At 38.9% G+C, this 13,283-nt stretch overlaps 1 protein-coding gene across 1 annotated transcript in view; it reads left to right on the forward strand.

The window, feature by feature from the left end:
* The window catches only part of cacna1bb (calcium channel, voltage-dependent, N type, alpha 1B subunit, b), a 176,241-nt gene that overhangs the window by 82,002 nt on the left and 80,956 nt on the right, over positions 1-13,283 (forward strand). The window contains exons 9-15 of the mRNA XM_040157092.1: positions 6,073-6,176; positions 6,774-6,889; positions 7,003-7,092; positions 9,960-10,049; positions 12,074-12,295; positions 12,405-12,517; positions 12,692-12,804. Coding sequence (XP_040013026.1) covers positions 6,073-6,176; positions 6,774-6,889; positions 7,003-7,092; positions 9,960-10,049; positions 12,074-12,295; positions 12,405-12,517; positions 12,692-12,804 — 848 coding nt within the window. The remainder of the gene's footprint in view (positions 1-6,072; positions 6,177-6,773; positions 6,890-7,002; positions 7,093-9,959; positions 10,050-12,073; positions 12,296-12,404; positions 12,518-12,691; positions 12,805-13,283) is intronic.

The raw sequence follows: 13,283 nt of genomic DNA on the forward strand, positions 1-13,283 counted from the left end.
AATTCAATTTAACCAGGAAGCTGTTTTGATATATTCCTCTTCTTCAAGCAGCTCTCTGAAGACCTTTCGCACACCGTGCCACCAGAGCTGTTGAGCGCAGTCTACTTGTTGTAAATGTTTCAGGACTATAAGGAGCTTCAGAATTGATTCAGAGTGGCTGCCTTCATCACAGCAGGCTTTCCTTGCCATCAGAGAAAATGAGTGTGTGTGTGTGAGTGACAGAGTGAGAGAGTGTGAGTGTGTGTGCGTGCGTGGTGGCAGCACTGTAAGCTGAGAGTGGGAGTACACTGTCAAACTGCAACTGCATGATGCATGACTCCAAATTATGTGGCAGCTTTTTGCTTTTCTCCTCGCTGAACATTCAGAGCAGGCAGCCGGAGATGACTCATGGGAATAACAGAGGTGGAATAACGATATGAAGGGAACTTATATAAAAACATCGAGGAGTGGATATAAGTTATTACAGTTTGTTATCAAGTTTGTTTTGGGGTTCAGTTTGGTCTGAATGTATTTTAGCAGAGTATTTCAAAATGACTCAACAAATTTCAACAATATAGGCCACAACCGTTTCCATATGATCTTTTCTTTTCCGAAACAATTTTTCTGTCCCAAATTTCATAAAATGTGGCCAATTTCACCAAATTTAGTCGTACCACTTGAACTGGAATACAAAAAAAAGTCCTCAGAGCCCTACTGTTTATTTTTTTTTCTGTTGGCATTCGGAATCCATTTCAACAAGGAAAATTTCCATGCTGTTTAGGTTTAGGCATGGTTACTGACAGGCGGTAGCAGCACATAATAAAATACAATTATTCATGTGGGCAAATATCAGATGGCCAGTCAAACCTAATCACTGAATTAGCTGCAAAGGTCTTCTCGGCTAATTTTGCAAAATTGGATGTGAGTCATTTACATTTTCTTTTTCTTTTTTTTTTCTTTTTGTTTTGCTTTTGTCATGTTTCTGAAGAAACAGACCTTTTCATTAGTTTAGATTTATGAGATTTTCATTAGACTCATAAATGCATTTTATGTAAACTATCATTTTATTTGTTTTCTCCTGTTACACTTCATACTTAAACAACATACGGGGTCATTAAAAGTACCTTGCTAAAGGCAACATCATGCATCAGCAGTTTTGTAATGAACTACATTAGTATAGCCAGTGGCCTTGATTGCCATATGCCCTGTATTTTCTCTCCTGTCGTGTACGCAGTGTGGTTTAATCTCATTGCATGCCTCCATACCCAGTGTAGTTAAAGGTGGGGTGAACTAATCAGCCCATACACATACAGTAAATGACACATACATAGTGTATACCATACGTTCTAACAATTAGGACTGGGCAGAGTTCAAAACCAAATCATGGCTATGGGGATAATCACTCAGAATATCACATGATCAAAATGCATTAAGAAAATAAATGAGACGATGAGATAAGGAAGGAAAGTTTGTAGACTTGAAGAACAATGGAGATGGTTGGCAAGAAACACACACAAGTACACAAACACACACATCTTAGCTTAAATACTGTATATGCATTAAATGTAGACGGAGCCGTGGGTGTGTCTGCTTGACTGTGCCAGAGGCTGTTTGTAATATGCAGTTCTGGATCACACCCTCCATCTAGAAGTGACGTATAGTTTGATAAAATTAGGTGATGGATGTCCTTCCATGCTTCCCAGGGGTCAGAGTACAGGTCTCTTCTCTTCTCTTCTTTTCTCTTCTTCTCTTCTCTTTTGAATTAGAATGCACAACATAATCATAGCATTCAGTGTTTGACAACCTGCATGACGTGCAAAGGTTATTGTGCAGGAGGGGCCAGAGAGAGGTGTTTGGGATCAGGACTGTTAACAACTGTGGCTGCACACTGTAGATGTCAAACTAGACAAGAGGAGGCGAAATAAATAAACCAATTAAAAAACACAAAATCTGACAAACTGGTCTTTACATTGGGGTCCCTACAGATAAAACAATTATCATCAAGTGTGACCCTACGGTTTCCAATTCCCTACTTCAGCTGATATCATAGTCAGGTCCAAGCCTCACTGTACTAAGTCAACAGTATTTCATGACAGTGACACTGGCAATTAATTTCCTCAGCCAAAGAGATACTTTTTCTTTCTCTTTTTTGGTAAACTATAAAGTAGTTACCTTGAGCAAGTCCTCTTTGCAACAAGCACATCTCAGAAAAACATTCCAGTAATAGAAAGTGAAAGGACAAATGTTGAGAAAATGCAAAAAAGCTGCTGATTATACAGAGCGTTAATAGTGTGCTTTAACATTCATATTAATATTCAAAATACCCTCTGGTAAATTCCCAGACTTTGTTGTTTCTTTCTGAAAGGAAAGAGCCAAAAACAATGAATCCTAAATATCCTAACAAGTTGTACAAAATCAGACGTGTGTGTGCTCAGTTGCATAGAGCTTGTTTATTCCCTTAAATCTGTGAAAACCGGCAGCTCTTGGGCTTCAACCACGAGACCTTGCTGTTTTTCAGAATCTGAAAAAGATTTGCACATGCTCAACTGCCTGAGCTGTTAGCAGAAGAATTAAGGCCGTGTCAACAGGAGAAAAAGTCCTACCTCCTTACCAGCTGACTCTGGGCCTGAAGGCTGACGTAACAGAGTGCATTTCCACTCCATTTTCTCCTCCGCGCCAGTCATCGCAGCTTCCCCTGAGAGAGAAGAATTAAGATATCTGCTGCTACTGCAAACACAAAAGAGTTGCGTGTTATCAAACTCTGGAAAAAGATGCTAAATTAACTAAATTTACCACTTGAGAGTTGGTTCAGGTGGTTTATCAGATTTTTTTTTTTTTTTTTTTTTGCTGAAAACAGCCAGAGACGACATGGATGAGAGTGGAAAGTGAGAAAATCTGTAAAACCGACAACTCTGTTGCAACAAAACTATGAAAAGCTACATACAATCACTGCACCTGGCTGTTGTTTGCCAAGGAATAATTCCAGCGTGTAACTTGCCCTAAAATCTATTCATGTACAGATTAAACAATCCAGATACAGATCTTTAGAGGTATGGCAACCTTATGGCAACCTTATTTTCTAACTTTGGACAGAGCTAGGCTAGCTGTTTCCCTCTGCCGGCAGTCTTTATTCTAAGCTAGGCTGACAAAGTCCTGGCTTCAGCTTTGTACTTAACACACAGACATGGCGTTGGTCTTTATCTCATTTAACGAACCAAGAAAACAACTAAGCATATTTCCCAAAATGAATGACTATTAAGCTTCATTGAATTGAACTGAACTGAGATGGAGAGAGGAAAAGAGAGGGTGGTCATGTAACATTTATACCAAGAGAATTTAACAAAACATGGAGAGCAAGAGGCAGAGACAGAGAAAGACATGAAGACTGAATAATGAAATGATGAGACAGTGGTGAGATGTCGGACATGTAGGGAAACGATGATGCAGAGCAACAAAGTGATGTTTCTGCCAGCCATTTTTCCTGCTGTGTGGGTTGCTGCTTCTCTGACAGCCGAGGCAGAGTTTGCCACTGTGTGTGTGCGTGTGTGTTCGTCTCACATAGGCGGGAGCATAATACAGATCTCCAGCCTGCTTATTCAGCCGCCCCGCACCTCCCATCACAATTACAGCCAGCGTGTGGCACCGCTTCAATACTGGCGTCTGCAAAATGTCACTATGCTTCACACAGCCCATCAGTCCACAGGTCTGTCCCCGCTAACAGGCCGCTGTGTGGGAGCCCTCTCAGACGTGGAAGGTGCTTACTCCCAGAACCCCCTATGGGAAACAAGTATGAACATCCGCCCTGTGGTAGCTCAGGCAGCACAGTCAGTCAGTTTAGGCCATCACCAATATAATAAAGTACCCAGCCAGTACTACAAAGGGCTTAGACACAACCTAAGCCTCACTTGCTTTTGGGGTTGCATTATTCAGGAATACATTAACAAAGCTTATTTTGAGTATTACAAAACAGGTGAAAATCAGATAATGCACATATTTTAGTAATATTCTCAGATTTTTAAAGCAGCAGTACATTTTTTTGTTTTTTTTGTTGCTTGGACAATAAGAATGAGCTTTGAACACAACAGTGACATACTGTAACTTTATAAAGTTGACACGGCTACCAGATTATTAAACAATTTCCTATTTATTTCTATCGATCAACACTATCATTCATCGGAAGTCATGGCTTTTGTTCACCTGAAGAATATAAGTCCAATATTAATATATTGTCCAATATCCTTTTTTAGCTCGACCACCCCTAGAGGGAAATATCTGGCTCGGATTTGTCACTGAGTGACCCATTTCACTTTACACATAGTTATTTGCTCAATTGTTAACATAAAAATATAGATTATTGTAACTGTAATACCATTTGTAGCCTAACACGTTTCTGTTAGTTGGTGTCCTCAGGAGGAAATATAAGAATTTTTGAATGCACAGGCACATATCTGGGTGAAATTAAACTAAATTGATTTGCGTCGTTAAAAAAAACCCTGGAAATTTCTCGTTAAAATTTGGTTTTAAAAACTTTTACCCTAATAAAATGATCACAAGTAGTGAAATCTGTGACTGTTACTGACCTCAGTTGACCATTTATGCATGTTTTACCAAGTGTTTTAGTGTTAAGGCACATAGGCCTTTTTCATGGGAGGCATTTTGACATGTCACAGCTGGAAAAGCCCGGGTGTAATTAATAAAATGAATGATGGCTGAATTCCATTGAGCTGCCTCAGTTTCAGTTTCGTGGTATTGTTTCACAACTGTTGCATTGAGTCCATGAAGAAATGGTTTTCCCCACTTGGTGTGGAAGAACTGCCCAGAGCCCTGAGCTCAGCTCGATCCAACACCTTTGGATAAACTGGAACATTGACTGTGACCCAGACCTTACTACCCAACATTAGTGCTGGACCTCACTGATGCTCTTATGGCTGAATGGGATCAAATCCCTTTAGCCAGGTTCTAAAATCTGTTGGAAAGTGTTGCAGAAGACAGGAAGCTGTTAGAGCAGCAGATAATGCTCATGGTTTTGGAATCAGGTCTTTAAAAGTCAATTATCGGTGAAATGTATGTGTGTCCACATACTTTTGTGCAGTGTACTTTTCAAACCTGGGGATTCACTCACTTTCCCACGCTATTTTTCACTGTTATCAACAAGATGACATTAAGAGACATTATTGCACAGTATACATCAGGGTTATACGAGGGAGAAGCTAATAGTCCACGAATCTGCATAAATGAAATGACATGGGCCAGTTCAGTTAACTATCTGCAAGTGTGTGTGTGTGTGTGTCTGCCTGCTGTATGTGAAAGTGTAAATCATTTCATCACCCCAGCCATGATAACTCCTCTTGGAAGACTGAATTGTCACGGCTATTTGTCTGTGCACAATTCAATCGGAATAGATGTTTCTGAGCTGTAATTCATGCCGAATTAAACAGTTGTTTTGCTGCAATAGAGGACTGAGCATTAGGTGATGGGTTTGTGTGGTAGGAAGCTCACAGAAATGAGGGCGAGACTTTGTTTAATTGCTTTTTTCAAACTGAAAAGTTCTCAGTATTTTTCTAATGACGCAAGTTGGCAAAGGTTTTTTGTTCAGTCAGCCGAGTTGGTGAAAAATACATTCTTATTCACAGCTGTGAATGAGAACATCTGACAATTTTTATTTGTCAGATGTTCATTCACCATTTCTGACTAAATGACTCTTTAACTTAAAGTAAGCACACAATTACATAATGTGGTGACACATTTGCACAAGTTATTTTAAAAAGTGATTCCGAGAAAATGTAACTGACAATCCAGGTATTTATTTGTATTACTTTCCTTTTGGATTTTGGTTTTCCTGCATTAAATATATATTCACACAAAAGATGTAAACTATGCTCGCATATTACTGATGATATGCAGAGATTTCTATATATAGTATGTGCTACTTTAGCTGTAATGTGTGTAATGCTAATGACTCACTTTATTCTTAGAAAATTCTTAGAAAAACTTCTTCATAGCTTTTGTTGTGTGTGTGTGTGTGTGTGTGTGTGTGTGTGTGTGTGTGTGTGTGTGTGTGTGTGTGTTGTGTGTGTGTGTGTGTGTATCCAGACCAATGATGTGGCAGGAAACACCTGGAACTGGCTCTACTTCATCCCTCTCATCATTATCGGGTCCTTCTTCATGCTGAACCTGGTGCTTGGTGTCCTGTCAGGGTAGGTCAACTCTAAACATAAATGCACATATTCCAGGTCTGCTTAAAGCTGGAGTCACAATACATGTAATCAAGGCTGATTATCACTGATTATAAGCCCTGTGTAACTATTATGACTAATTTACTAATTTCAAGATGGTGGAGCATCTGCAGTGTATTTCCTTCTGTTAATAAGAAAATCCTGGAATTTGCTTGTGTTCAGTTTGTACATTAAAAATGTGCAACAACTGGGTTGTTAAAAAAATCACAAAAATTAAAAAAATAAAAGTCTGCAAATAGTCTAGAGTTTAAAATTCTACTTTCTTTCACTTTCATAATCAGCAGCTTATTTGTATTGTCTTCTCTTTACTCTCTATTTCGGGAAACTCCTCCTGAATTGTTATTGGTGCAACAGACCTTGTTTACTGTAAAATACACAGTAAACTCAAAGTTTTAGGAAAATGCAGACCAAATCCTGGTGAAAAAAACTGAATTTTTCAGTGGAAATCTGCAAAAACTTTAACTATACTACAATATATATGTAAAATGCTAATATATTTATTAAATCTATTTATTCTTTCTGTGTATGAAAAAAACATTTATGGATATGTTTCAACAGAGAATTTGCCAAAGAGAGAGAGCGTGTGGAGAAAAGGCAGGAGTTCCTGAAGCTTCGGAGGCAGCAGCAGATAGAGAGAGAGCTCACCGGATACTTGGAGTGGATCTGCAAAGCAGGTTAGATCCATCTCAGAAACAGTGTGAGCTGGCCTTTATGTGTTTGTTGCGTTAGAAAAACATGACAAATTGCTAGAAAGTTTTTTTCCTTTCCTTTCTCTCTCCCTCTGCAGAGGAGGTGTTGCTGGAGGAGGAGGATGAAATAGCAGAGGAGAAGTCCCCGCTGGACGGTGCGTGGTACAAGAGGAAACAAAACCTCCCAGGTGAAAATAAGGCTGAGTATCTGTTTCCTGCTTTACCACGGTCAATCACCACAGGAGGCCGGTGGTAAACCAGGCACAAATAGGTACAGGTCATCATTTCCATCCAAAGGTTGATTTTGTATAGCATCAATGTGCTGCACATAAATCCTTCCAAAATCATCAGTCAGTCACTTCACCGTGAATGTGACCTCTTTTTGATTTTCTCATCTAACTCTTGGCAAGAAAGCGGATAAGCATATTATGTAAAATGTTGAACTGTTCCTTTAAATCAAATTCATTATGGAAGTCAGTTTGCTAAAATTGGACATGTACTTTAATCTCTGGTTTTAGAGTGATGTTTAATACTGTATGTTTCATGAGAGATTTTGGTAGGTTTCACTGAATACTTGTATTCTGAATGAATGAAGTGTTTTATGATTGTGTCATGTGTCACAACTATACCTTGTGCTCATTGGCTTACAAAACCACCCAAATCGATATTCAGTTCAAAGTTATTTCATTGCTGCCGGTAAATTTTCAAACTACAGTAAATCTACTAAAGTCCAAAAATAAAAGAAAAAGTCCATCTCCAACAACCTCAGCAATCAGTTCTTCAAACCTTCATTTTGTCTGTAACAAAATCAGTAAATCACTGATAAAATTATTTACTGTATAGGGCTGGAGAAATCAGCATCAGAAAATACTAGTTAAACAGTCCATCCTGCCTCCTATTCCTGGCTTTTGAGACAAAGTTGGCAAACTTAAACACATAAACATTAAACAACCATTTCCAATTTTTGTTCCTCTGTACACCAGAATATTTTCTGGTTTTGTTGAGCCGTTTCATGGAAAATTTACATTCTGTGAATCACCACTTCTCCCAAATCACACAGCTCACGCAATCGGTTTTCCTCCTGAATAGTTATGAATCTGCAAACCTCAAAGGCCAGAGGAAAAACACCAAGTCTTTGGCTTCTAGATAAACAAGATATAACATATGATTCAGGGTCAGACTTTTATGTGATATTCATATATGTCCTTCATTTTGGTTTTGTCACAATATTTTCAAACTTCAAACTCTTCTTTTTACAAACTTAAATACTTACTTTTACTAGAGGTAATTTAACAGGAAAACATTACAGTTAACATATAAAGAGCATAATGTGTAAGGTGGTATCTCACCTTTACATTAACCCCGTTTGCATAAATGCAAACTGGGCTGTTTGAGCCATGGCAGCCAATTATATACACAGTAAGTGCAGTCATACAATCAGCGCTTATGATCAGCCTGTTACTGGAGTGCTAATCGTGGTTTTCACTCTGTATTCTTGTTGCCTTTATTGCAGAAAGAGCACAGTGTTATTCAGCTCCGTCTCCCTCCCTCTCGGTCTGTCTCTCAAACCCGCTCTCTCTTTCTCTCGCCCATAGTGTCAGTCCATTAGGGCTGGTGCGAAGACTAAGGGTTAATTAGTGGGATTTACAGCTATAGTTTGATTAGATTTGTTAATATAAATTAGCTATGCGCACTCCCCAACACACACACACACACACACACACACACACACACACACACACACACACACACACATACACAGAAATGCATTTGCCAGTAAATGGACATACGGTGGAAACATATCCACGCTGATGATTCGAGTGAAGTGACAGCAGCCGTATTTTCTAAGGAGGGATTAAAATGTCTGAATCCACGGACAAAAAAAAAACCATTATGAAGTTGTTAGAGTAGAAAATATGGAGTTGGTCTTTGTCAGATGAATGACAGGTATGAGTAGTGGAGCACAGTGTTAATCAGAGCTGACTAACTCAATAGAGATGGTTTGAAATTGCTTTGTTCTAAAGCAATTTATCCATCATTGACCTAGTCTTTTGATGATTAGGGAAATTATCCTTTATAAAATTTTTGGCAGGCTAGATATTTCATTTAGAGATAAAAGACGGGTAAACTTAAAGTAGTTGCTGTTTGTTTTATCTAAATACAAACAAAACAAAAAAACTTAAAACTTAAAAAACTCATAAATCTGTAGTTACCCCTCTACTATAAGGATTGGAGTGAAAATGAACTTAATTTTCTTTCTTAATTTTTAAATAGCATTCATTCAGGGAATTTTTTGTTGGCGTCACTGCAAAAATCTCTTTCTTATCAACTTTAGTTGAGTCTTTTAAGTTTTACCATCTTAAAACGAGTGAAATAATCTGCCATTGCAGTAAAATGATTTCAAATGAACCTTGTTACAACACTGGGAAATATTAAATTCAAGTGCAGCGTCCTGCCTTATTCTGTCTTGTTTCAAGATACAAGGAATCGAATCTAGAAATTTGAGATGTTCTTACTGCGCAAGAAGATTGTTTCACTTGTTTTGAGAAAATACGTTTTTTAAGAGTCAGTTATAATTTTGAACAGAAATGATTTGAATAAAAAGAGAGCCCACAGCTCTGGTGACATGGAGCTGGTCACGTGACGATCACATTCATGTCACGCTGGCAGTTTCTCATTCCAAGGCTGGCTTCAAGCAGGAAGGCAGAAAATCTCCAAATGAAAAACATGATTGATGCCTGCTATTCATAGTTTCCAATTAGCTCACCCCTCCACTTTGCCTTTCACACACACGCAGACACACACACACACACACACACACAAATACAAATATATCCTGCATTGGGAGGAGGGTTGTTCCATTGAAATAGAATTTTCAAAATGCTTGTGTTTTTTTTGTGCTATAGCTGCTTCGTCTTTTGAACAAGTTTATAATAAATCGTGCAGTTTTGCATGACAGCACCATTCCTACATTACTATTCATTACTATTACTATGTTATATTTTGAGTCTTATGATTTTTTTTCCCCTTCTGGTCTTTGCTGTTCTCTTTACAGTCCTGAAACGAGGCAAAGCCAAGAAAGGTATAAACGACCTGATCGGCGCTGAGGAGGGGGAGGATCCTTTTGCTGACATCTCCTCTGTTGGTAAATCTTGTGTCTTTTTTATCCACAGCCACCAGCAGACCACCTCTGACCTTCACATGCTGTCTGTTCACAGAGTCGACCTTTACAATAAAAGCCACCGTAAAAGCTTGTCTTCTACGTTGAACATAAGCAATGTCCTCTGACTCTCTGGTCTCCATTTATCAGATTAATATTAGATGTCACCTCAGCACTATGAAACGTGTTGTTAAATATCTCACCCAAACCTCACAACAGACATTAAAGAAGCAGATTCAGCACCATATGGATCTGGAGACCTAAAAGTGTTTCTCCTGGTGGTAGAAGTACACCACCTCGAGGGAAAAGAAGTATAATTAACTTCCCCTAATTAGACTGTTAAATTAAAATAGAGAATCAACTGCAGCATATTAAAATTAGACTTTTTAATATTAATGGACTTAACGGTTCCACACAAAGACAACATGTAATTGCTTATCTGTGGGTTGGAAATAAACAGAAGCATGATAATTGAAACCATTTTGTTGCATTCAATTTAAAACTACAACTTTTTTTTTTTTCTACTGACTATCTCATCTCATGACTGTCTCCCACAAAATTAAGTGCCAGGGGAATAGCTGCACTGCACAATCAAATTTAGTCTCATCTCACTTGTTTCACACATTATGCCTGCAGTTCCGCCGCACGGCACAAAGAGATTAGGTGCATATTTTTTAATGAGCAGCTGCAAGTAAAATTCAAGGTGTTGAGGTGATTTTTTTAATTTATTATTTCTGTACCTTGGGTATGTATTGTTACTTTTAGTTAATAGTCTTAATGATCACAAATATCTTTCAGTGTGTGTGTTACCAGATTTATAGTGGAATGGTTTCTTACCAAACTATACTGTCTCAAAAACCTTAGGTTCTCTAATTTGCAGTAACTGGGCATTTGTACAGTTTGAATGTTGCCAAGTAATTTTTGAAATTTTGGTGACCTGAGGCACAAGTGCAATCCTGTTGCAACTCAGGAAAACTGAAAGAAAATGAGTTTGGAGGAGGATGAATACATCATTGTTAGGAGGAATACAGCATCAGATGGTGCAGACAGGAAAAACTGTTCATTTCTATGAGGCAACAAGTCCCAAAGCACCAATATACAGTGGTCTAAATATTAATATACAGCACTCCAAATACTAACTGAAAGGAAGGGATTAGATACATTGTACAAGCAGCCGTGGATGACAAAAAAAAAAAAAAACATTAATCATACCCAGCTCAGACTGGTTTTACAGGGAAGGCAGAAAGTCACCATGTCAGTGAGAAATACTGCACCATATAACTTACTTTAAAACTGCAACAGATTTAACTAACAAGCTATATCACGTAATTTGTGTTTAGAGTTGCTGTTAGGGCTTTTTTTTTTTTTTTTTTTTTTTTTAATCTTTGGACAGAGCCAGACTGGCTGTTTTCCCGTGTCAGGTCTTTATACTAAGCTAAGCTGGCTTCATATTTACCATCCAGACATAAGAACGGTATTAAAGTTATCAGCCCTCTCAGCAAGAAAGTTTAAGAAAGTAACTTCCTTAGTTAGAAAGTTAATAAGTAAGTATTTCCCCAAAAGTTGAACTCACATTTTGAGATCACCGTTGTGGCTACAGGTGCTGACCATACCCAACTGCATCCATCAGTGATGCTGGGTGTGGTCAAAGGTGAAACAGACTTGAAATGTTAAAATATATATGAAAAAGGCAAAATCAACACACATGAAGGGGTTGGAATACTTTGAGCAGTCCCTGGTTGCTCTTCAACCAACCAACCAACACCACATGAATGACTTTTTCTGTGCCTGCAGTTGTTATAAAAGGTAGTCTGAGCAACTGGAAAAGCAAGTGTAATTTCAAGATCTCGATGAGAGGAGCCATGATGGGGATACTGCTCATCCCAGTAGCATGAAGACGACATAGAAAACGCACACAGTGATTCTCTGTTAAAACAGGGAAACACTGACAAATGTTTAACCTCTGCACTCACACATTTCCTCTCTCACCTCTTCATCATCGCTTCCAGCTCCTCCTGGCTCTCCGTTCGGACGAGCCAGTGTGAAAAGCGGCAGTAAGATGGACAGCTCCTCTTACTTCCGTCGTAAGGAGAAGAGGATCCGCTTCTTCATCCGACGCATGGTGAAGGCGCAGAGCTTCTACTGGATCGTTCTGTGTCTGGTGGGCCTCAACACTCTGTGTGTGGCCATAGTTCACTATGACCAACCTGAGTGGCTTACAAGGGCCCTCTGTAAGTCACACATACAAATGCACACTCGTACTCACACACACTTATTGATATTGATGGCCCTTAAAACTGGTTTCTCTTGGTTTTGTTCTTCTCTCAACGTGGTAAACAGACACAGCAGAGTTTGTGTTCCTGGGTTTGTTTCTGACTGAGATGACCTTGAAGATGTACGGCCTTGGAGCCCGGAATTATTTCCATTCTTCCTTTAACTGCTTTGATTTTGGGGTAAGTTACTGTCAGCTGTGACATACAGGTAGATACTAAAGAAGCAGTACCACTTCTGTTTGGATAGGAATCAGACCATCCTTTGGTTTAGGGCAAGATTTAATTTGTTTTAAAATCTTTAAAATGGCTAGTTGAAACAGACTGAGAACCTTTACCCTCTGCTCTCCTCTCCAGGTGATTGTTGGAAGTATTTTTGAGGTGATCTGGGACATGATTAAACCAGGAGCATCATTTGGTATCAGTGTGTTGAGAGCTCTGCGACTGCTCAGGATATTCAAAGTCACCAAGTGAGTTAATGTCAGAAAACACACACACACACACACACACACACACACACACACACACAAAACTACAGACAGAAATCACAGTAGGATTTAGTCTAGAAGAGCTTGGTTTCATTTTCTGCGCGTCCATAACTCTCAACCTTTAAAGATAATACCAGATTTTTGGGCCCTTTTTAACCTGTAATGAATATATTAGCTTGTAGCAAAAATTTTCTTCTTCTCAGTGACATAAATCCGACAGACAGGAACACAAAGACACATCATTCAGATACTGCTCCGATCGAAGCAGAACTGTCAGACTATCGCTGATGGCCACATGACTTTCCATGTTACAGTTTCGAATGTGGCAAAAATGTGGGTTCAGTTGAAGCTCACAACTACGTCAGATAATAATACAGAGTACTACAAGTTCTGACTTGTGTACTATGGAGTTTGAACTCGGCAAGTTCAACTCTGGAGTCCAAAGTCCCAAGGACAGGAGG

Source organism: Xiphias gladius, chromosome 20 (assembly GCF_016859285.1).
Source record: "Xiphias gladius isolate SHS-SW01 ecotype Sanya breed wild chromosome 20, ASM1685928v1, whole genome shotgun sequence".
In the NCBI taxonomy this organism is placed as follows: domain Eukaryota; kingdom Metazoa; phylum Chordata; class Actinopteri; order Istiophoriformes; family Xiphiidae; genus Xiphias; species Xiphias gladius.